Source organism: Epinephelus fuscoguttatus, linkage group LG13 (genome assembly GCF_011397635.1).
Source record: "Epinephelus fuscoguttatus linkage group LG13, E.fuscoguttatus.final_Chr_v1".
Taxonomy (NCBI): Eukaryota; Metazoa; Chordata; class Actinopteri; order Perciformes; family Serranidae; genus Epinephelus; species Epinephelus fuscoguttatus.
This window is the reverse complement of record NC_064764.1, coordinates 9299972-9324458: the sequence shown is the minus strand read 5'-3', so window position 1 is coordinate 9324458 and position 24487 is coordinate 9299972. Positions and strand designations below refer to the sequence as shown.

Here is a 24487-nt window from a genome sequence, read left to right as displayed (position 1 = left end):
CCATGTCTGCCTTTACTCTTTCATGTGTACGGATTTTTCTTCACATTTTACAAAACTGAAATGCTGAAGCCCCTGATAATGATCTTGACTTACCCTTTACGGAGAGGTGTACAGCACTGAGGGTTTGTCCGGCAGTATTTGACGCAGCACAAACATAAACTCCATTATCCTTCTGCTTACAGTACAGAACTTTAAGTGTGAAGTATCCTTCTCTGTCCTCATATAACAAATAACGCCTTCCAGACAGTATCAGCCTGCCATCTTTCCTCCAAATGATTTCTGGTTTGGGTTTCCCAGTCACAAAGCAGCGGAATTTGGCATGTTTACCCTCTGTCACTGCAAACATTTTCACTTTAGTTGACTTGGTCATGGTGTCGTCTCTGAGCCGGTTTGGCATTTGCCTACCACTCCTCTGTTTTCCTTGATGGCCTTTCCAGTGACCATTCGTGTAGCCGTTACGATTCCCTTCGTCCTCATGTCCTGGGCCTGCATCAACCAGCAACACAGCTCCTGCCAACGCTTCCCCAAACTCATTTCTGGCTTTGCATGTATATACACCACCGTCTGGAGCACGAGTCTTAAAGATCTTGAGCTGGAACCATCCACCGTCCTGGAAGCCCACATTGAAATGTGTGCTTTCAAATATTTCATTGAGTTTCCTGCCATCCTTTTCCCAAACAACCTCTGGTCGCGGGTTTCCCCAGAGCTTACAAGAGAAGACAGCATCATCCCCACGACCGGCGCGAGTGGAGAGGGGCTTGATGAGGAATCGTGGCTTATTTTCCTCTCGTAACTCCATCTCTTGTGCTTCACCTTCCACCTTCAGTGTGGCAGCTGCATATGTTTCACCAATGCTGTTCTTTGCTTTGCATATGTACTGGCCACTATCCTCTGTGGTCACAGCTGAAATGATAAGATTGTAAACATTTCCATCCTCAAAGACCCGGTATCGCCCCTGTGGGTCAATCTTTTCATTGTTTCGCTCCCAGATAACTGCAGGCCTTGGATCACCACCAATTTGACACTTTAGGACTGCGTCAGTTCCACTTTGTACCACCACAGGTCTTGGATAGGCCAAGAAACGTGGTGCCCCACCGAACACATCCATATCTGCTTTGTTGTCGGCCTCACTTCACCGTCAGCAGTCCAGCAGAGTACTAAGTGGTGGTTACTCACTGGGGGAAGACAGTCCGACCTCTGAACTGCAAATTTCTAAAAGAGATATAACAGATTAATATTGAACCACTTCAGATTGAGATAATATTGAGCATAGAAATAGCTAAAATGTAATTTTTCCTTACATTGTCGCCAGATTATTCAACCTTACATGAAATAACTGTATAGGAGATAAAATTATACTTTTAGCCTTGTAGTAAGACGGTAAAGAACCCTCATATTTTGGAATGGAAAATAAAACTTGTGTCATTCAAACACTCAGCCCCTACCTCCTTCACATGCATGTGTTTCAGCACAAACGGATGGTATGATTATTAGGGCTAATTGAATTAGATCTGTCTGCATGAGAGAAAAACACAGGCTAGCAGTGAGAGGGGGGGCAGCCTAGCCCTATTGCAACAGCAGCCACAACACATAGCCAGTACAGCTGGTGCTGTATTTCAATGGGAAAGTGCTTAATATAGTACGCCCTAAATAAAGACCTGAGAGGGAGTGTGTGTCAGGTATCACAAAGAAGGTTCTGAAACCCGCGTGCTCACACAAACACACGCCGAAAATCACAGTCTGCCCACCCATGAGACCTTGCAGTCAAAATATGCCGATCATATGTCACTGTTAAAATGAAAATAATTTTCACGGTGACATTCAAAGTAAGACTTTCCTGAAAGAGCTGCCATCACATGCTTTGGCTGCTCTGTCAGTCCTCATATTCATAAGTAAATATCAGTTAGCCAATCACAGAAATGTTGTTTATACTATAGTTTGTAAGTCTCCCCCACTGAACACAATAATCCTCTTTTTAACATCTGTGTAAGCTCATTCTTTGCCTATAGTTTTCCTTGTGGAGCCTCTGAGCTTGAGAGAACATATTTATTAGTAAACTGAGTTTATGTGTTTTGGGACAGCTCCCACAGAGTGTTGTAACTCAGCCCTCTTGGATGCATGAAACACAGTTTCAGGTCTCAAAGAAGGTAATCTCAGGATAGTGTTTTTGAAGCCACCCAGTTGTTGATCATATTAACTGAAACATTTGCTAACAATATAAATATAATGATTAATAAGAATTATTATACTATTCATAATAAAATATTGTTATTCAAACACAAAAACAACCCATGGTCAAATACTGGAGAACTGAACAATACAGTCTTGTATTCTTTAACACCTTTTAAGGTATTACGCAGACGCATGCAGACTGAAAAAGAAACACAGCTTCTCTTTGATTACTTTTTCTAGCCAACCCTTAAAATGTTTTATCAATTAAATTTAAATATTGATGTAAAAGAGAAAGCTTAATCTAACAGTTTTAATTGCTTAACAATCAAACAACTGCATAGTGATAAAAATCTATTTTGTATTTATTATATAATCCTTGAATCTATTGCTTGATATAATGAGGTGTTTGAATGAATTCTATAAGTTGCATAAAAGCAGTTTTGTAAGATGTCTTATTGACAGAGTTTGGACATTGCGTTGAAAGTGTCTTAAATATTCCCTCCGGAGGTTTAAAGAGAGGAGATTAACCCCTGTGTTTACTTGTCTGATTTAATTGGAATGACCTCTGCCCCTTGTGAAGCTGTGCTGTGTACCCCTCACATGACCTACCTCGCTTCAGTCGCCGGGAACGACCGTCAACATACATTCCGCACTTGCAATCTCTCTTTGAGGTAAGAAGCAATGCCACCCGTCTCCTGAAGGCTGAGTAATGTCCCAAGTTGACTTCAGATCCAGACACATGCTCTCCTCAGAGGTCCCAAGTTGTACTCCAGTTCATCTTTATAGATTTTTGTCCGGTAGGAGGAATAGAAAACAGAATTTCAGTATCCACACCAGCTTCTTGTTTAACAACTTCAGAGTGGTTCCCCAATCTCTGTGTCGTTCAGGCCTGAGACACCCCAAGTGTCATTGTTCGTGGAATACCGTTAAATGCTTTTGCAGCTGCTGCTGTCCCCTAAAAATACTGGCTGCCTCGATGACAGCAGTGAAGATAAGTCAGGCACTTCCATTCACTTGCCAGCAGGGGCTAAAGATAGTTCAGGTGGCCAGTGCATGTCAGACTGCTTAGCTTACTTGAGGCTTTGCAATAAAAATCTAAGGAGAAGAGCAAGCCTCTGGTCTCCAAATATTTTAAAGTTCACCTTCATTCCAACATCATCCAACATTTGTTTTACAGGTTGTTCCCCAGTCATACAGTCTGTGACTAAGACACAGTACTGGAAGCCAGTGTGACTTGTTACAGATATTGTCATGGCTCAGAAATGTCCATCTCATGGTGTATTCTCATCAGGCTGGTAAATATCAGCAGACATTAAATACATAATGACAGAAATAAAACAAAATAACATGAAATTATGAGCTGATGTTGTTTATAAACAGTTAACCTCAACAGGTCTATATTTATCAGCATGTGCAATTCTGAAAACAGTCCAGCCTCACATAATTTATTAATTACAAGGGATAGAAGAGGGGGAAGCCTTTGCTGCTGCTGCTGCTCCCTGTACCATTATAACTTCACTCTACTGATTCACACACATTGTTTGCTGTTGATGCTTGAGGCAAGCAATGTTGTGATGTCATTTTTGTCAGCATCAATTAGGGCTAAAGGCAGTGGGAAATGTGTTTATTTCTGATAGAAAGCACAGATTTGATTAGCTGAGTAGCATAATGTGAGATGCATGCAATTATAAGGGCAGTGGCAGGGACCTGACACATGAAATAATGATCAGGAATTTATTCTCTTTAAAATTAAGGCATTTCTTGAACCTCTGACAGACTGAAATAAACTGTCATGCAATTTAGAATTGCATGTATTAATTTTTGTTGTATGTGATACTTTTGGCTCTCATGGCAATTTATTTATCTCAGCTTGTTTTTAAAGGCAAAATGTACATTTATAATTGCATGTATTTATCATTTTGAAATTCTATTTTACATATATATTTTACATTTATGTGTATTAACTGTACATGTTAATATTCACTTATGTATTTATTGATATTTTATTAATGGTTTTCCACCATTAAGCACAAGTTCATCTTAAAATATTAGGATTAGGCAAAGGGTGCTATGGGGTTAACGTATCATGAGTAAAAGTATCCAGGAAAATGGCTACTATCCTGTCTGCATTACATTATTATATTAGTGGATCATTATTACCTCCGCCAAGGAGGTTATGTTTTCGCCGGCGTTGGTCTGTTTGTCAGGAAAGGTTGATAATGGGACAAGGAACAGATGGTTCCTAAAATTTTGGTGGTGATCAGTTGAAGAGAAGTGGATAAAATAATAAAATGGCGGGAAATCCGAGCTGCTTGGTGGAGGTCTGCGCTCTCAAGCGCTCTAGTTATTGATATTTTAAAGCTGGGGTAGGAAGTAATCTGCAAAAGGTAAAAAAAAAATAAAAAAATTAAGATACACCCTCCTACTGCAGCTCACTTCTTTCCCCTCTCTGTCATAAGCCCCTCCCACCAGATGACCATAAGCATATGCACGAGTTTCATACAGTAACCAAATGTCTCCCATACTTTGATTATTAAACCTTATTTAGTTGTGGAACTGCATGCAGCACATTTGCTCAGCCCCTCCTTTGCCCCACCCATTCTTTCTCTCCGTTTATCAGACCACAAATGAGACAAGAATTAGCTAGCTAGCTAGCCACCCACAGTCCCTCCAACTTACTCCCCACTGCTGTTAACTGTTTCCTCAAGAGGAAAGTAGTAGCAAAAGAGAGATAGACTTTCAATCAGTTGCTGAAGCAGCTTGCACACGCAGATCCCTCACCATTGGGTGTCACAGCAGGGTGGCAGGGAGCGGCAAAGCTGGGTCTAACCTGTGTAACAGCAGCAACAGAAAGTTTGCAAATCTGGTGGGGAGTTGGGGCTGTCTGGAGCTCCATAGCTTGGCTTTGTGCTGGCTGGATTTGGGTTGCTGTGGGCCCTGACCGGGGTCCGTCTGTGGAGCTGCTACAGGCTTTCCTCCTAGCCAAGTGATCTGCAGCAGCGAGGGGTTAAGCGGAGGGCACACTGTGATTTGAGGCTCTAACATTAACCAACAGTAGCTGCAAAAACATGAATTTGAAGCTAAAGCTATGAGCCACTCCGGTTAGCAGGAGGCTAAACTACTATAACATTTTTCTTTTCATGTCTTCAATGATACACGTGTCTTGTTTCGTTTGCTCAGACTCTCTTTCAGACAGCTTTTTTCGTCGGTGTCTGAAGCTGAAACTCAATGACCAAACACGAGATTTCGACGACTTGGGAGCGAGACCAGGTTGGGAGGATGGGTGCTGTGCTTCCGCAACAATGCTATCCCAGTATAAGCCATAATCAGCGATAACTGCTGTAAGAGCACAATGCAAAACAGCGGCAATAAGCTAGCCAGTGAGATACACATATGCCCTAACATGCACACACAGCTGGACTGAGAAACACGGATTACAACACACACACAGATAGCATGACTTCAGTCTCTGCTCAGACACCATTACTCCATGATATCTTTACACAGCAAGGTTTGCTGCTATATTTATGCATATCCCATACAGAACCTTTAAGTTAAGTACCTCAGTTATGAGAACAGTACTTGAGTAAATGTACTGACTTACAGTCAGTATCTATGCTGTGCAAATCATTTTATTCATCATTAACATCTCTGTGTAAAGCGGGATTTATTCCTGTAGTCAAATCGATGCCCTATCTATGCCGTACCCTACACTGTAGCCTGACATGCACCTCCTTAGAAATGTAACTACACGTCACAGCTACACAGACCTCCTGTCTCTTTTGTAAGCTGGAAAACCATTTCCCTCAGTGGAAATAAACCTTTTATTTACTTTTATTTCACAGATAACAAACAACAAATTGTGAGGACAATAAACACACCACAAAATAACATTTTATGTCTTGTGAGCGATTTATCCTGGCTTCATATGAAAAGAGGAAATCTCTGCTAGCTAGCCTATTTAATACAATGTAAAATGCCATAGGCTTCTGCTAATAACGTTAGCATGTTGTATTTGTTCATAAAACATGCTTAGTATAAGACAGTTGTTTTGTCAATGGAACTTGTAAGCTGTAATGGACCCGAAATTTGTAACGTTATCTTACATTTGTTAAATGTTGCTGTTGTCCCTGGTTTCATTTCAGTAGAGGAGGTGTTCACGAGCCACTGGGCTAATTTTAATAATGTAAAATGCCATAGGCCTATGCTAATAATATTAGCATGTAGTATTTGTGTGGAAAATACTTTGTCTGTGAATGCTGCAAGTTATAATGAAGCTGATTTGTGATCTTGTGTTTGAATTTGTTGCTATTAAGCCATGTTCATTGCGTGTTTTGAATCACAGACAGACCACCACACAAGTATGAGTGCTCACAACAGCGTAGAGCTGATGCGCAAGTATGAATCCGCCTAAGAGCTGTGTCTGTAGTGATACTATCATTAATTCAGTGCCAAAGATGGAGGTCTGACCCAAACGGTAGATAAAAATGAAATAGCACGGGTGATTTTGGAACAGTAGTACTGTAACTCTGCTGAATCTTTTCCCTTGTTGGTGTCAGATATTTTAGACCTCCTAACATTACACTATTTTGTCTCCTTCGTAAGCTGCAGTCAAGGTGGTAAACCACTAAGTTTTAATTCAACCAATAATTTTATTTACAGTATGTACGGTGTGGGGTCATAGGGCCTAAATTGCTTTTATACGACTTTATCCAACAGTTGATACAGTTTGACCTTACATTTCATTTTTTCACAGGAGCCAGTAGGCAGTGTTTGATCCTATGCCTTGTGGGATGGGCCAGCACGTGGGCCAGGGTTTTTCAGTGTGTGAGACTGTTGTGTGTTTGTGAGGCCTAGTCTCAGCATGGGCTGCAGTGTCCCTTCAGCTGTTTAGTGGCTCCACAGCCCTACACTCCCCCCCTCCCTGATTTCAGCTGTTGGGAGTAATCTGATATAACCCAGACCTCTGTAGCTGGTTATGAAACACTTTGTGCCTACCACTGAGTAACAACTTAAAGGGTTGTTGTGTTTTCAGAACTTAGGCTACATGTTCTGAACTGACAACAAAATTCAAGTGCATAGTGTTTTCTTATGTTGTATCAGATCTAAGTAAAAGTGTTCGGGCTATATTGAGTAAGAATACAAAGGGGTTTGATTTTACCATGCCAAGAAAAACATAATGTTTTCATACTTTGCTGAAAAAAATATATTTTTGTCATCGCTCTAAGGGCAGATTTCAAATCTTTTTCCTTCAAACAGGTTTCTCCAAACACCATACATTCAAATACCATCAAATATCTCCATTTCCTCAGTCCCAGGTCTCAAAATGCATCTGATGCTTTCACTTCTACACAAACACAGACATGTTTTTCTTGATGTTTGCTCTTTTACCTAAGTGCTTCAAAAGTCATGGATGCTGAGAATGTTTTCAGCGTGTCTGTGTTCCACAAAGCGCATTCAAATTAAAACTGTTAATTGATAAACAAATAAAAAAAAACTTGGGGTGAAGTATAATGGAAAACAAACTTGGGTCAAACTGTCACCTGTCACAAGACCAGTAAATCACTGGACTAGACAGATGTGTGAAGCTTTTAAATCTGAACAGCGCTGACAGGATCAGCAGAAGGACCACCTGGTTACCATCGCTGTTTCATCAACAGTGACTCTGCCAAGAAAATACAGTTTGTTGATGTTGACCATCAGGATCTGGACAGTGGGTTAGTGTGAACCATTTATGTGTACAGTCTATTGTAGCAAATGACCTAATATGGAAGAGATCAATAAGTGTGTCAAGGCCATTGATTACTAAACAAACCACTCCTAGGTGTCAGGTGATTTGGCATACATAGTGACATGTTACTCACTCTTTGTGCAATGTAAAGGGTTAGCAGGACTGGAATGTTGCACTCATAACCATCCTCGGAGGAATGATTTCTTCAAATGTTTTGAGCAACTTTTGACAACTGGCGTGCCTATAAAACAAATACGATTATGTATTGGACAACCTGCCAAATGACAGACTAGTTTACAAAGTATTTATCTGAACCCTGACATAACACAAACAGAGACAGAGGCACTGAAAAATCTTTTTAAAAAATCAACTCAAATAACTAAATTTTCAGCCCAGTCACCAGAAGAAAATGTTGGCATTGTATGTTTCTGCAAACAACTGATACGTTACATTTGTATGTTTCATACATACCATATTAACGTTTCTAATTTTCTGATTACATGTATATGTGCTGAGTTTCTGAGCGGGAGGAGGAGGCGAAACAAGGGCTGCCAAGTAGCAGACCAGTGATACCACCAAACAACAACACTGGTTGACATCGCTGAGACATTGTGGTATTTCCAGTTGTGATTTTAGCACCAAAACCATGTAGATTAAACCAAAACATATAATCCTAACCATAACCAAGTTTCAACATATCCGCCACATAATAAGATACAAATGTGACATAGCTGTGGTTTGCAGAATTGCACAAAGCCAACACTTATTTCGACAATTGGGTTATTTTGCATTTAAAAATCCATGTCTACCATTTGGGATATCCAATAAAGCAACTGATTCCAATGTGGATTCAAGACTTATAATGGATACCTTAATGGGTCAGGAAAATATTTTATGGTTTAGTGTAACAATAAAACAACATATCTTGTTACCTGATTTAACTTTAAAGCAGGAGTTTTAAAGGTCCAGTGTGCAGAATGCAGGGGGGGGGGGGGGGTTGACAGAAATGGAATATAATATTAATAACTATGTGTTCATTACTGTATAAGCACCTGAAAACAGGTGTTGCTGTGTGTTTATTAGCTGAGGGTGAGCGCTTTACACCTGCATAAGGAGCAGGTCCGCTCCCACAGAGTTTGCCATGTTGTTTCTACAGTAGCCCAGAAAGAACAAACCAAACACCAGCTCTAAATAGGGCCATTTGAATTATTGCACTGGCCACCATAGTTCTCCTGCACGTGTGGTACACAGGAGGAGTTTCAGTTAGTTGTGGACTTGCAACCTCACTGCTGGATGACACTAAATCCTAGTGTTGGGTAAGGGTTACTTTAAAAGTAATCAAAGTACATTACTGCATTACTTTTTTTTTTTAAAAAAAAAAAGTAACCAGTTACTTTACTGCATTACTCCCTGAGTAAAGTAACTCAATTACTTTAAAAGTATTTCCAACGTTATTCCCTGAGAAAAGTAACTCAAGCACTTTCAAAGTACTTTTGAGTATTCTACATTTCCTATTGGGCAATGGGCCACAGGACGCTAAGCCTACATTTTTTGTCTCCAAAATTAAAGTTATGGACCACTTGCCCTTCACTGAGATCCAATTCTCCCATCACAGCCGCCACTTTGACCAATAGGAACACAGAGTGACCTACTGCTGTAGACAACTATACATCAACAACACCTCAGCCTTTTAGATAGTTCCTCTAGGGATGTTACCACAACAGAGTAAAAGAGGGAAAATGATGGGATGAAACAGCAGAGGCACTTTGTCAACCCGCTGAGTTAACGTTACTGTCATTAGCATCAAGCTAGCAAACAATGGCACATCCTCACGGTCGGACATAAAGTAATAACATTAACAAATAGCAGCGGGGCTTTTACTCACCACAACTGCAGAGGCTCCCAGCTTCATTTGAAACAAACTACATTATAGACGGTCCGTTATTTATTAATCCCTCTGTGTGTTTATATATTTACTTTTTATCCGCTTCGTTGTCTTTGTAAAGTTAACATATCGCACCGTCATTTCAAACTCAACACTTGTTTCAAATTAAAATCCCATTATAACCTCGGCTAGATAATCCCTCCATTTTCTAAACAGGCTTTTATTCTGAAACATTTCTCAGAACTTCCTGTGGAAGATACAGTAGCTTGATAGTTTACTTATGGCGCTTCAAATGTAGCTCCTGCCATCTGCTGACGCTTTTAGGTGACTACAACAACATGTCGGCTGGCACATGAACAGACACACAGTGACTCAAATAATAGTGAAAGTAATAAAAATAGGACAAGAATAACCCGATGACATCACGCTCTCCGTGAAAGACGACCGGGGATAATTGGTGAGTACCAGCGTGTAGCGTGAACCAGGCATAATGCAAGTCCTGAGTCTGAAATATGTCTGTCAGCGAGTCCTACTCCACCTATTTAGACTCCACTGTAGACAACGGCAGCATTTCTCCGACCACGTATCGAGCCACAAGCTCCGTGGCTTCTTTCAGACTGATAGGTTTAACGTTATCTCCGTTATTAGAACCAAACGACAGCCGTTGCTGAAGGACCAGCGTTCTAAAAGTAACGGAAGTAACTGATGTCTTGTTTGAAAATGTACTTATGTATTTGATTACTCAAACAGCAAACTAACGCGTTAGGTTACTCGTTACTGCAAAAAGTAATCAAAGTACTCTAACGCGTTACGCGTTATACCCAACTCTGAATCCTACACACTGGATTGTTAAGTTTTAGGCTTTTTTTTCCATAGAGCAACTGTTAGAAGTTTGAGTACCTACGAAAACAGTTTACACTGAACCTGTAATTAGCATTAAGACCACGTGGGCTGCTGTGAGACTGCAAATGAAGTTGGAATTATATGATACTTTATGTTAAATAGAGAATTATGTATTAAAAAAAATAAAGTTGTCATTTTACTTTTGATTTCTTGTGATCATGTACATGTCTTCCTTTGTTGCTTCCAGTATTTAAAAAGGACAAAATGATTAGCATGAGTGCAGCTGTGACACATTGCTCATCAGACAATAACAATCATAGTAATGTTTTGATTATAGAGCTGCAATAGGAGCTATATAAATTAACCTTTGTGGAAGGAATCCCTCCCTACTGTCTGTAAGGTTACACTGCAACATAGCAGTTAACAGACAATTTTGCCTTTCTTTTCTCTGACACTGGAATGTGAGCAAAGCAGACATTGACAGAGCTGTGGACATGTTCAGACAGTAGTCTGGAGGCCTCTGGATAGAGCCCCTAATACAGCGCAGTCTAATTCATAGTGCCAGAGGACTGAACCCAATGCCTTTACCTGTGATAACAAATTGACCGTATACTAAAAGAAGTCATAAAGAAGGCATTAATACCTGGTACATGTAAAGGAACATTAATGAAAACACATTTTCTGACACACGTTCTAAAACTGTCTGATTATACCTAAATAAATCAAGACATGCATGAGTACACGCCTGTACTTCTGCTGTGAGATGCTGCACTGACACACATCAATAAATGGGGAAAGTTTGTACATCATGATTGCTGTTGTGTCTTCAGTTCAACAAGTGTCACACAGCTGTGGACAAAACTGTGTTTACAGCTAACACAGAGACACATAATGACAGGAAAAACCAGGCAAACACAATCAACAGTGTATACTGTAGGGGACAGCAGTGCAATAATGAATTGTAGCAGACCAGAGTGAGATGATTTCTCTGCAGAAATAAACAACAACTTCGTCCTCTGGTGGTCATCTGGTGTAAGTGCAGCATGCCACAACTCGGCTTGTGCACATGCTTTTCAGAGCAAATCCCAAGACTGGTTAGATTCAAGTTGGATTTGATTGTTTTATTTTGTCATTGATCAGAACTGAACCTGGCACAGTGCTGTCCCCAGACTTTTTGGGGCCCTAAGTAGAATTTGGTTTTGCCCCCCCCCCCCCCCCCATTGTAATATGTTGCCACTTCACATAGCATGGAACCAACTTGTGTATTGTAATATTTGTTTACATATTTGTACATAATGTACAATAAGCATGGACCCATGTAAAAGTGGGACCTGTTAATGGCAACACTATCTTTAAATAAATTACTACCACTACTCAGGACCTTTTGCTTGATCTGGTTAATGTTTGATGCATATTTTACTATTGTGTTTTCTTGAAAGAACTGGGTTTCACCTGTATCTGTGTGTGAGATGTCTGAATGAAGGATATTACACGACCAAAAAGACGTGATGGACAAGGAAACCAAATGGTGAAAAATATATATTATTACAAATAGGTAATAATATTGTGCAAAGTCGGGTACAGTCATCAAATAAGAAAGATAAACAAAAGGAGCACTGCTGCAATAAAATGTTAGAGAACTGTCTAAGAAACGGGCAGATTTCTTGTAACAGGTAAAATGTGAACTTTTCAATAGGAACCAAAAGAGTAACTCAGCAGGTAGTTTGGGACACTACTTTATTTCAGTCAAATTTGCTTTATTTGATTATAATTACAATGACCATTCATAATCTATGGCTCAAAGTACAATTGTGCTATTCCTTGTGATTTCTTATGAAGAACTTGTACAACCATTTGAAGTGACAAGTGACTGGTTAAAACATCTACAGTGTGTTGTGTGTAGTTGTTGGCAAAAAAGGCACAAAATGTCAGTTTTTGTTGAGGAAGTTCAATTTTATTTTGTTATTGTCAAACAAAAAACTTTTATATAAGCAAGTGCTTATACTGTTTAATGTGTAAGACTGGCTCTGGACTGAAGATCACCCTCAGGAGAATTCTTACATGCAATATGGCCTGTAGTGTTTATAGATCCACCCCTTCTCACATATGCAACCGCGTTCTTCTGCACGTACACATATCCCAAGTCATCTATTCATTTTTTTGCTAACATATTGTCTGTTCTTCAGCTGGAGCAATTTAGTTGTTTAGCAAGGCTAGGCTTGACCTTATGTTGCCATATGAACATACATTACAATAAAACAGAAGGTAAGTCTTAAAGGGGGAACTAGATCTCTTTTCAAAATGTATACATGTTGTTTCTATGGTTTAAGACAGTCCTAAAATATTAGTAAACATGAACTCTCTCCTAAATCCAAAATATAGTGCTTAAACTCAAATGTGTGAAGCTGCTCCATAGAATCGGGACAAATGTTGTAGGTGAAAGTGAGCACCCAGGGGAATGTTCTGGGTATATGGGCACATTTTCTGTTTCAGAACTGAGAACACCACAACAGAATAAAGCTCATTTGGGTATAAAAAATGAAACAAACATTCTGTGCATCCACAAATTCAGGCTCCAGCAGCTCCAGACTTTATACCCTGTGACAACACAGGTTACTTCCTTCTCTGGTTTCTGGCTTTGAGAGAGAATAGCTCATGTTCACTTATATTGATTCAATCTTCCTAGGCCATGGAAATAACATTGGAATTCTTAATTTAGGTGGTGTTCCCCTTTAAATGGGCTGACTCAGTATTTTTTTCTTCCAGATTTATTAGGGGGGTAAAATTGCATTCCTTTAAACATTACTTAAAAAAAAAAAAAAAGGTAGAAAAAAAATCGCTCCCTCATGGAGGTCTCCCCTCTCTTACCTCTAAGCAAGATAAACCTAAGTAAATAAGCCTCCACTGAAACTACATGTGGTCATTATCTTGTCAAGTCCGTTCTTGTTAGCCCACTACAGCTGGAGAAGGTACTGACAGTGTAAACTTTGCCTCAATGACACAAGACTTTCCGGTGGAAAACTCAAGTTTACACAGCTCATGCTGTAGTTTTTCACCTATTCACAGCCACTCCGGCTAATGTCAGCAGAGGGGCACAACCTGACGGGTCTGTCACCAGAGACACAGGGTCTGTTCTCAGCACTGTTGAAATGTGAGAACAAGGGACAAAAGGCAAAAGAGATTTTGCACCCCCTCCAAAATATGAACTAACATAGATTTGATTATTTGTAAAACAATCACACAAAACAATAAAACACATTTATTATTATTATTATTATTATTATCATTATTATCATAGTACCCTAGCCTTTTCTTTCTTTCTTTCTTTCTTTCTTTCTTTTGTAATTCGTGGTCACACTAACGACTGTAACATGACAGTCGGTGGAATGTGTTCCCTTTTAGGACCTGGCGGAAGTCCCTGATGTGAACTCCTGCAGGTCACTTCTCTTCCTCTCCACACGTCTCCTCTGTCTCCAGCAAAGCGCAGCCTGCGTCTCCATCAGCTGTTCAAACCGCGTGCAGCAGCGGTGCTGGACCAGGGAAGCTGTGAACGCTTTAACACCCTTATTACACCCCAGCAGTTCATGTAGCTGTGCCATTCGATATCAGCGAACGAAGAGATGAAGATGAGGTACTTTTTGCGTCTGTTACTCAACTTTTTTTTCTTGCTGCTTTGAGTAAAGCCATGAAGTTCTGAATGTGATTCATTGCCACCTCTGCAGGTGTTCCTCATGGCTGGAGCGCCTTCTCTGCTGCGTCCTGATTCTTGTCAGCTCAGCTGCAGCGCAGTGGCCAGGTAAGGACTAATATTAAACATATGACTGCTGTGGCTCGGGTGGCATGTTTAAAAGTAACCTTCGCAACATTTATTGCTTTTTTGGCGACCTCCTGTGCATCGTTAATGTCATTTGGTAAATAAATCTTCATCTTAAGAATAAAAGTTTAAAACAGTAAAACACTGGCTTACACTGAGAGATACCTTTTTGGGAGGCTGCTTCAAGTTATGTGCCCGGTTTAGCACCATTCTTTGTAATCCATGAACAAATAGAGTTTAAATAGTCATACTGAAGGCTTCTGTATTTGTCCCCTTAAAGTACTTGGATGTTTTACACCACTAAACTTGAGAAAGTTGCAGCAACACTTAGTTGTGGTGCTCACTGCTGTCTTTTCTTTGGTTTGGCTGCATTTGTCTACTCTTTAAACAAGAGTCTACAGTACCCTTTTGTGTATCACTAACAGGCTGAATAGCACCCTTGCTACAAAGCTGCGATGACACAATGTTATGATTCAGTGATAAAACAGCAGTGTGTCCATTCTAAGAAGGTCAAAGTGGCTTCGGAGCTGTTTACAGGTTTTCTCAAGTCCAAAGTCTGCCTTGCACAGAAACCCTACATTCCTTCTTTGTTAGTCCTGTGTCCTGCTCTGTGTCTGACCAGAGACTGTTGCTTGTAGCGGCTGCATCTAAGCACCACAAGATGCTTTTTCTTCCTTCCCCTCCTGTGTGGTGACCTGTTAGCACAAGCAGAATTCGTACTTGTTTCTTTCCAGCTGTTGTAACATCAGTGCATTTGAACAAAGAGGAGATGACAAAGGATCATTTCTTTTGCACGCACAATGGTCATAGTGTTAAAGGGCTATATGAGCCAGTGAATGAAAGAACTCTCTTCTGCTGGTGAATAATTTATCCTTGAACCTCACTGATGTCCTTCATTTAATTTAGTAAACGTTCAGTTGGAAAACTGTGTCGCTGTCAGATGATACGGAGAGGAAACTGAGAGGGCATTGATTAATATTTGATTGAATGTGATCACTACCAGCTAGATGCAGTATTTTAGGGTCTTTAAAAGAAGACACACTCTGACTGTACCCCTTCCTGTACTCATTGTCTTTTGTAACTAACCCAACCCATCTATGAACAACAGGTCTGATCACTATTTGCATTTTGCCATTCATCTACCTTCTGCTGGTCATCCTTTTTTGTTGTCTTTTATACTAACATGTCCGATCTTGATTATTCTTTATCATTAGAACAGGTAAAGAGACTTGAAACGGGTAAAACATTTTAAGTAACACAAACAACGTGACATTTTCACAGGAATGCTGTCCCGTCTGTGTGTGTCCAGGTTGAAAAGGCCTGCCACTCTGTCTCAAGAGCAATGCCTTTGGCTGCCTGCGACATGGTTGAATTAGGTCTGATTCATTCCCAGTCCCTGGCTGGGTCAGGAATCCCTATTGTCATGTGATCTTTGACATGCACCCAGCGTGGATTTGCCTTGGGGGGAGCAGGGGGAGGCAGGGGGAGGGGAACGGCTGTAGGGGGACACCCCGCCGTGCCATTTAATGGCTGAATTAGATGCCACATTAAAAATCACAGCTGGCTTGGGGTATTCTCCCTTTCAGTGCAGGGGCATGATGGCCAGAGGTACAGGAAGCCGTTTGAGCATTTGAAAAAGTGGTAAATGAGACAGGCTTTCAGTGTGCTGGGAAAGGGTGACAAACTTTTTCTCAGTCTTGATATTACTGTATTTGCTCCAAAGCATATAGAATGACCTTTATTTGAGTATTGTATCTATTTTTACCAAGATTATTTGCAAGCATTTAGATGATCTTTTATTTGAAGTGATTTTGAAGCTTCCATCTGGTTATTGAGCCCTAGTTGGTGGTGCTTGTGGTGTAATAATATATGATGGGATAGCAGGTCTGAAGCAGAGCACCGGTTGACAAACATGTGTTGACACGTCTCGTGTAGTTGCAGCATTTGCAGAAAAACATCTGCTTCCATATCTTAGATGTGTCCTGAGGATGATGATCTGAACTTTGATGTTTATTCATGTTTACCATCTGCAGCTGCAAAAACCTGATTTGAGAATTACTCACTTTAAATTCAGTTCCTTGGCATTTTGGAATTTCTGGTTTTCATGATACCGCATGATCTACTAGAAAATTTCAGTTTGCTGTGTGAATGTATTGCTTTAAGTTTTAACAGTGACGACCATTGTGGTAGTCAGTGAAGGCAAGAATGATTATTATCAGCATAAGTAAAAGCTCTGTAGTATGAAGAAGCTGCATTTTTAAGATTTATTTGCAGTCTTCTTATTGCAAGTTGCCTCTAAAGAGACAAACAGGAAATTCATGGACAAATAGGGACAAACTTGAAACACTGTTGTCATATGTGCATGATGTGCTTTGGCACATTGTACCAGCAGGGTGCCCCACCAGTGCTGTATTGTTTTAATGATAGCCCAATGAGTAGCAGCATTTTACTGAAGCATGACACACTATATTTAATAATCCCAGGTCAGCAGCAGAGTGGTTTTTGCTAATATGAATACAATGCTGTAAAATAGAGTTGAAAACTATGCATTTTGATGGATTTAGAAATCCAAGATCCAACAGTGCATATGTAAAGGACAAACTGCATAATAAACTCTGTATGGACAAAGTTCTTATGGCTTTCTAAAAGTCTTTTGCTTTTGGAATTGTAAAATGGATGCTGAATATCCTTCCCACCAGATACCATGTGTGAACTGACATGCCTCCATCAGGCTTATTGTTATTCATGTATGCAAATGGAAGGGCATTTAAGGACTTCATGCAAAAAAAGGTAACAGTGATGTGTAAAATACATGTGATTCTGCACTCACTTATTATACTCAATGGAAGACATGGACAAACGCTGAATTTCTGAAAAGATGCAACTGTCGTAAACTCTCAACCTCACAGTATGTACTGTGATTTATAAGTCGACCCCTTAAAGAATAAAAGTCTGGTTGTCCGTGGTGAACGACTATTAGATTGGCCCTTCTGTTAGGATCATTGTAACTCTCAAATGAAATAAATGGACCGACTGTGCACAGATTCGGCTGACTCAGTGAACCTTGTGATGTCTAATCCCTGGATTTTCTAGTCACTAAACCTACTTATTCATGATCGACATCCCTGGAGGTGCCTCATATCAAGGCCTGGAAGTTCCATCTAGCGTAGTTTTGTAGTATTGTGTCAGCTGCCTGCATTTAAAAGGTCATTAAAGCCTTGCTAGGACAATGGTTTATATCTCTGAGTGTCGGGTTTGCCTTGTGATTCTCAGTTTTGGTTTACATGTATGTGAGGTTGTGGGTGGGGGTCAGTCCAAATGTCAAGTGGGTGTCCGTACTTTGCTTTCTGACTCCTTTTTTCAGCATTTTTTAAACGTTTGACATTAGGGATTGACACTTCCTTTATGCATTTTTGCTCTTACTTGTGCCCGTGTGGTAACTGTCTTTTGTCTGTCACTCACCAAGACACCAGTCAGATACAACCTCACTGCTGATCTTAGGAGGAGGAGGTTTCAGATGCTTCAGTAATGGACTGAACTGGCCTTTTAAAATCCCACTTGATGCTTTGCTGTAAAAACACAAGGGACCCCATATGTCGCTGTTTTTTTGTTTCATAAAGGCTGTCACAACAGTGTTTATAAGGTCATTTCTGTCTGTCTCTTAAAACTCATACAGCGTAACAGGACCACACTCTAACGCAGCACAGCTGTCCAAGACTGGGACAAAAAAAAGGTGTCTCTATATGAGAGGCGCTTTCTGAGGAGACTGGGGAGGAAATGTAGATATGGTGTAGTTTACTTCAGTGTGGATGTGTTTTTATAAGAAATCCACGGTGGTCACATCCTGCTTTGATTACTTAATTCCACCCATCTGGATCCTGTAGTGAATCTGAAAAGTTGTATATCTCAGCTGGACATTTGAAAAACATGGCCCAGTTTGAGAGTCACCCCTGCGTCACAAAGCATGCTGTTTGAATTACGGTGTATGTACACATCGGAAGCATACAGTTAATGTCTGTCGTTTTGTTTATCTTTTTTTTTTTTTTTTTTTTTTTTACGATTTTTGTCTAACAATTAAATATTGTGTATTTCCTAAAATTCAGATGCATTCAGACCATTTATACAAAACATCTTATCATCTTTAATTCTTTAAATTATATTGTATTTCACCCAGCCACACACAGACACCACCAGTGTGGTAACCTTATGCACAACTCAGAAAAACCTACCTGGATGTGTCAGGTTTGATGCACGTGTAACAATGGAATATGACATGCGACAAAATTTAAATCAGCTACCTATTATTGCTTGTGTATTTGAACTTTACTGAAAGCTACACCCATCTGATCCAGCACCTACTGAGTTCATAATCGTTTTGTTATGTATCAAAGGAGGGAGGAAGTAAAGTTGGCCAGACTCCCAGGATAACATGTATCAGCCAGACACCTGATCAAATTGAATGAAAACACTGAGAATGAATGGCAGATTTATCACGGGAATCTAAGCCTCTGTCTGCTGAATTAATTTGAAATTCATCGGTTTGGCTGATGCTCAGTATGAATAATTGAAAAGGAGGATTATGCGTGTTTGTTATTGGCACATGACCTACAAGAACTTTTCATGATTAATAGAGGTGTAACAAAACATCAATCTGGATTGATATATCAGTTCAGTGATCCAGTAGTATAGATGCGAAGGTAAGACATGAATACATATTGTCATCTTTAAGATACGCCTTTATTTTGAAAACTCTCATGGCATGTCTGTGTCACCATTTACATCCACCTCTTAACTAAACATTCACACAGTGCTAGCTGCCTAGTGCCATAATAAAAAAGACAATGAGGGTATTTACTTACAACATCTCAAAATCGATCTCTTGCCCCTGAATGAAATCTGCTCGAAATTGTAGCATTGCGGACTGTGTGATTTCAGCAAAAATTGTATTGTTGTCCAAAGAACTGATATAATATTGTATCATTTTAAGAGCCACTGACTATGTTTATATTTGGTGAAAATGTCTGTGTCGATATGACATATCAGAAAGGTTATGATATGTCACAGTGTTGCATTGTGTAATAATGAAGTATATATGAAAACGTATAGGATAGGACATCAAGTCGGTGGTGGACCAGTGTAATTTTAGAAGGACTTTACCTACCATGTTTTTCGCAATCTCAAATAAACCTTGCTCAAGTTTTTCCATGCCTCATGTGAGTACTTTGAATCTTTACTAAAAAGAAGGGGGACACGAGTCAAAACTGAGACACCTTGCAGACTAAGAGGCGTAGGAACATGGGTATATCAAAATGTCCGCTCCAAGGATGAAACTTAGGATTTACACTGCTAATTATGTGTTTCGTTTGTTGTTGTTGAATTGCATATACATCAGAGACTTAACTGAAATTAGCTGTTGTTATAGATCAGACTTGACTTGATTATGTACATTTGACAACCTAGTTTTGTCAGCATTGCCATGTGTAAAGAAATGCACTGGCAGGGCTTTGCTTCGTATTTGTGATCCCCTATCATCTTGCTTTCCAGGGCAGAGCATCCTTTTGAATGTCGCTGACAGCTGTTATTTGTATTTTTATGTGCTCCCACCACTCAGTGTTTCAGGTGCGTTCGGCTGTTCTCTCATGCTGTCCCCGATTTCAAAATGCTGGGTTGACCGAGGCAAAATACAGAGGGACACCATAATTACTGCTTCAGTTCCAAGACAAGAGGATTTGTAGGACCACTTGCTCTCTACACCCAACCATCTTCAGCACTAATGGCACACTGAGTGCCCTCTTAGCTCTCAGCACCTCTTTCCTGTTTGCCGTGAAACCCTTACTTATTTGCTTGTCTTTCCCAGCCACAATCGAGGTTAACAGTTAGCGGAAGGTGTGAAGCTCTGCAAATGACAGGACTGTACAGTTTATACAGGTTTTGTTGTAAAGATCTGAACATAGAGCAAGAGAAGCTCAAGTAATACCAACAAAAGTAAAACCGAGTCATGTCCTTTTCTGTAACCACTGTTATGCATACCTGAAGGTACTGTAGAAGTGTATTTGCTTTGGGAGTACATTTCTAGACATTTAAACAAAATGAAATGGGCAAGACAGCTAAGGCTTCTCAATATGTAGATTTTGATTCCATCAACTTTGCTGCAGGAGATACAAATAGATCTCAGCATGCTGGAGCAAGCTACTTCTGTCAGCAAAAAAAACCCCACAATGGGTGAAAACAGCTGTGGTTTGCAGTAAAGTACTGTAAAATAAAAAACTTAATGTTGTTGCAGACCTTTCAGCCACACAAACTACCCTGGCAAAGGGCATTTAGCCTCTTTAGAGACCATTACATTTCAGGCTTACTTCTACTCTTGTGGTCTGCTTGTCAGCACTATAGGCTGTAGCCTGGGTGAACACTGGTTTCCATGGCCACCAGGTGCAGATTTTTCCACCACAAAGCCGTATTTGGCTGTAGCAAAGGAAACCAGATCTGTCTACCTGGCACTTTGTCCCTGTCTCCAGCTTTAGGGAGTGTTCGCTTGTCCTCACTGACAGCCTGCTGAACACAGGGAGGCATGAAACTAGAGACCCCCTCCCCCTCCACCCATTTACATTCTCCTGTCCTAAGAAATCTATACCACAAGCTCCCCGTGAACTAGGGCTGATTCAGAGTGACCGACACCTTATAGACTGCCTGCAGTTATGATGTGATCCTTTGACATTATTTCGAAGGCACTTTACAGACTCAGACCTGAAATAAGCATATTTTAACTGTCAGTTGTGAACACTGTTAATACAAGCACTAGCTACCACCCAATGCGTTTTTTTTAATGAATGAATAGACCATTCAGCATTTCACGAGGCCCCTCTCGGGAATGCCATTGTGCGACTCGACCCTCACTTTGTGGTTATATCCCTCTTTTTGCTCTCCACGTCTTCTTATCTTGTGATTGACTCTCATGATGTGCAGGCCGCTTTTCAAGGCATCCTTGAATTCCACTCATTCACCCGTCCCTCAAGAGCTGCCATGTCTGTAGGCACTTCTCTTTTTACCCCCTCACAAATCTCACACCATGGGGGTGTGAACTGAGGAGAATCCCATGGGACGGAGAGATTACCATCAGGCCTAGAGCTCCTGTGACAAAAGAGGGATTTGCTGAGTCCTGTACCTCTGTCCTCCACTTTCGTATGGTCTTGCCGGAAGTTGGAATTTGGGTGAGGTTTGGGATTTGATGACATGGCCTGTCTTCACTGTACCTGTCAGAAACTGAGAGGTGGACTTTCCAGGTGCACTCGTTATTGGATGTCATCTCAGGTAGTGGACATATATTTAAAGGAAAACTTCGCCTGCAAATAACCATTTGTATACCATTTGTTACTTACAGTGTGTTACCTTGAATTCATGAAGAAAACTTTGTTTTACTTCCATGTCTCCACGGAGAATGGGGAATCCATAAAAGGAGATCATTCTTCATGAATTGAAATAATCAGGGTCCATGTTAAACAACATCAAAACTATATCAAAACTTAGGTTTCCAAACTCTTACACAACTTGTGCAGTGTAATGCAAATCTTATTCATCCGGTCATATGCTCAGTACTTCTCAAACATGCATTTTCACTAAAATGTCACAATTTAAAACATGCCAGTACAAGGACAAGTAGGATGCCTGGCCTTTATAGTTTTGCTGTTCCTCTATGTGGACAATGATCACTTCAATTCATGAAAAATTTTTGACTTTTTTTGATTCTTCATTCACCACAGAGGCTTGCGAGGAAAACCAAAATTCTCTTAATTAGTTCATGGTAACACAGGGTGAGTAATTGATACAAATAGTCATTTTGTGGGCGAGGCATTGCTTTAAGGACTAAAATGATGAGAAAAGAAACAAAAAAAAGGAAAACAACAATTTCTGCTGAAGTTACATAGTGTCGTAGTGATGCATTAGTGTCTAAGTATTACTCTACTGTTGTAGCAGGTCAGGGTGGAGCTAATTTTGGTTCCCAACCTGAGGGCTCCAGGGTCACAAGATAAATCTGGGTAGTCATGAGATAATTATTTGGGGAGGGAAGAAGGAAAAAAAAAAACACAGTTGTGAGAACAAAGAACAAATGTCTTTTCATTTTTGGACTTTACTCTTATCTTGGATTTTTGGTATTTTTCTAAATGTGGGATAATGTGGTGTCTTGGAGTCAAACCTAACAGTTCAAATGAAATCATGTGAGAGGTTTAGAGGGGAATGTATTTTTGGTGGTCTGGTGCTGACAAATCCTTAGACATCTGAAATGCAACAAGAAGCCCCAGCTGACTATTTTTTTTGGTCACAAGTCAAGTTGGTCGGCAAGGACTGGTTTAATCTTTAACTGTATATTCTTTTTTATAAGCTGATACTGTTTTTTAATGTGAAATTTAAATCTGAAAGTAAGTAATTAAAGCTGTCAAACTAATGTAGTGGAGCAGAAGTATCAATTAGCATAAATAGTACAGTAATTGAGTCAAAGTACTTAGTTACATTCCATCACTGCAGAAGGCTAAAGCTCTTGTCAGATCATGTGCTGAGCCTGGATTTTTACAAAGTGAATGCCTCGGTTGCTCGTAACTTGGAAGCTGCTAATTGTTGTGTGAATCATGAGCTCGCAGACAATAAAGGGTGCCCTCTATTCACTCGATGGTTGTTATGGGCCAGGTGGCACAGTGCCATCCATTGAGAGGTTGAGAGAGGAGGAACATAGGCCAACCATGGGGATGTTAAATATTTAGAGGTCCAGTGAAAGATTTGCAGGGCCGTTCCTCTGCTGAGACAGTGGCACTGTCAGTCGTGGAGACTGGCTGAAAGGTCTGCCGTCAAATTCCTCCCGCGGTGGCCACTTGACTCACTGAAACATGCTGTGAAACTCAGTTAGTGTCATGTTCAACAGAACCCTGTGGTTTCACAAGTCCAGTTTATAACCTTGTTATTTGGGTGCGGTAATAGACTTGCCTGTGTAAAGTTTTTGTAACCTTGAGTTTCCTGTCTTGAATGTGTCAGCCCAAGTCAAAAGCAGAATAGAAGGTAAGAATGCAAGAGGATAATTGCAAAATAGTAAAGGTGTCAGTAGGCCTACCCATCCAGGCTGCACTGTGCAGTAGTGGACAGATTCCCTCTCAGATCTCTGCACACAATTTGATGTGTGCTGTTCTCTCGAAACTATCGGCATGTCTATACAGGAGCTAACGTTTCTTCAGTCATCCGTCTCCGGATTCTCCGCTTCTGACAGAATAGATATGCTTCTGTCATCAGTTCAGTCAACCTATCCTCGTACAATAGTTCAAATGGTATCCTATGGATTAGTGTCCCACGAATGACTTTATGTACTTAATGTAAAGTTAGTTAATTTACATAAAATTATGGAGATTTAAGCAAGTAAAGTTAATGTGCTTAGGTTTAGTAAAAGAAACCTGCTGAGAATGTACGTTAAAATAACTCAAAGTTCACTTAGCTTCACATGGTTCTGAACCCTGTTCTCCAGAAGAAAGTGTTTTGTGACCCATCAAACACCCTAAACTTCCTCCTTAGGGGACTGCTCAGGTCTGCCTCCTTCTTTACTCCCATCAGCGCATTGGTGACATGATTGTGGTCATCCAAAAGACATGGGTTATATATGAATTAGGGGCTTGTGATTACGTGGGATACGTATGAAATTTGTTGCATTATTTTTCATAGGAAAATGTATGAACAGTGCAGAACAGCGTGATATCATTATCTGCGCAGGCGTTACTAGGGTTGGATGCCTTTAAGGTTTTGACTGAAATAACTTACGATACCTGCATTGACCCTTTTTGCGCTGGTGGTCTGATCCAGGACCATTACGTCTCCCCAATGGGCCAGCAGACTTTCTGTTACAGACATCTCCAGAGTGGCTATCCTCCAATGCAAACAGTCAGTTCAACATCTGCAACATCGGTAAGCAAGCGCCACACAGCTGCAGCAGCAGCTAACATCCAACACGCCATTAAACTGTCCCGACAAAGTCACTCTGACACCGAAACAGCTCAGCTACATTGGTCAA

The 24487-nt window shown here is 40.4% G+C and overlaps 2 protein-coding genes across 16 annotated transcripts in view; one reads left to right on the top strand and one right to left on the bottom strand.

Moving 5' to 3' along the window:
• obsl1b (obscurin like cytoskeletal adaptor 1b) overlaps nucleotides 1-3115 on the bottom strand; it is a 46832-nt gene extending 43717 nt beyond the window's left edge. For all 15 annotated transcript variants that reach the window (XM_049593285.1, XM_049593291.1, XM_049593294.1 and 12 more), the window contains exons 1-2: nucleotides 2782-3115; nucleotides 94-1212 (exon numbers count right to left, since the gene is read on the bottom strand). In XM_049593285.1, the coding sequence (XP_049449242.1) occupies nucleotides 94-1108 (1015 nt within the window). In that variant the 5' untranslated portion in view covers nucleotides 1109-1212; nucleotides 2782-3115. The remainder of the gene's footprint in view (nucleotides 1-93; nucleotides 1213-2781) is intronic.
• A 10973-nt stretch (nucleotides 3116-14088) lies between these two features.
• Nucleotides 14089-24487, top strand: part of col18a1a (collagen type XVIII alpha 1 chain a) — a 100133-nt gene continuing 89734 nt past the window's right edge. The window contains exons 1-2 of the mRNA XM_049594403.1: nucleotides 14089-14262; nucleotides 14354-14427. Of these exons, the coding sequence (XP_049450360.1) occupies nucleotides 14252-14262; nucleotides 14354-14427 (85 nt within the window). The 5' untranslated portion in view covers nucleotides 14089-14251. The remainder of the gene's footprint in view (nucleotides 14263-14353; nucleotides 14428-24487) is intronic.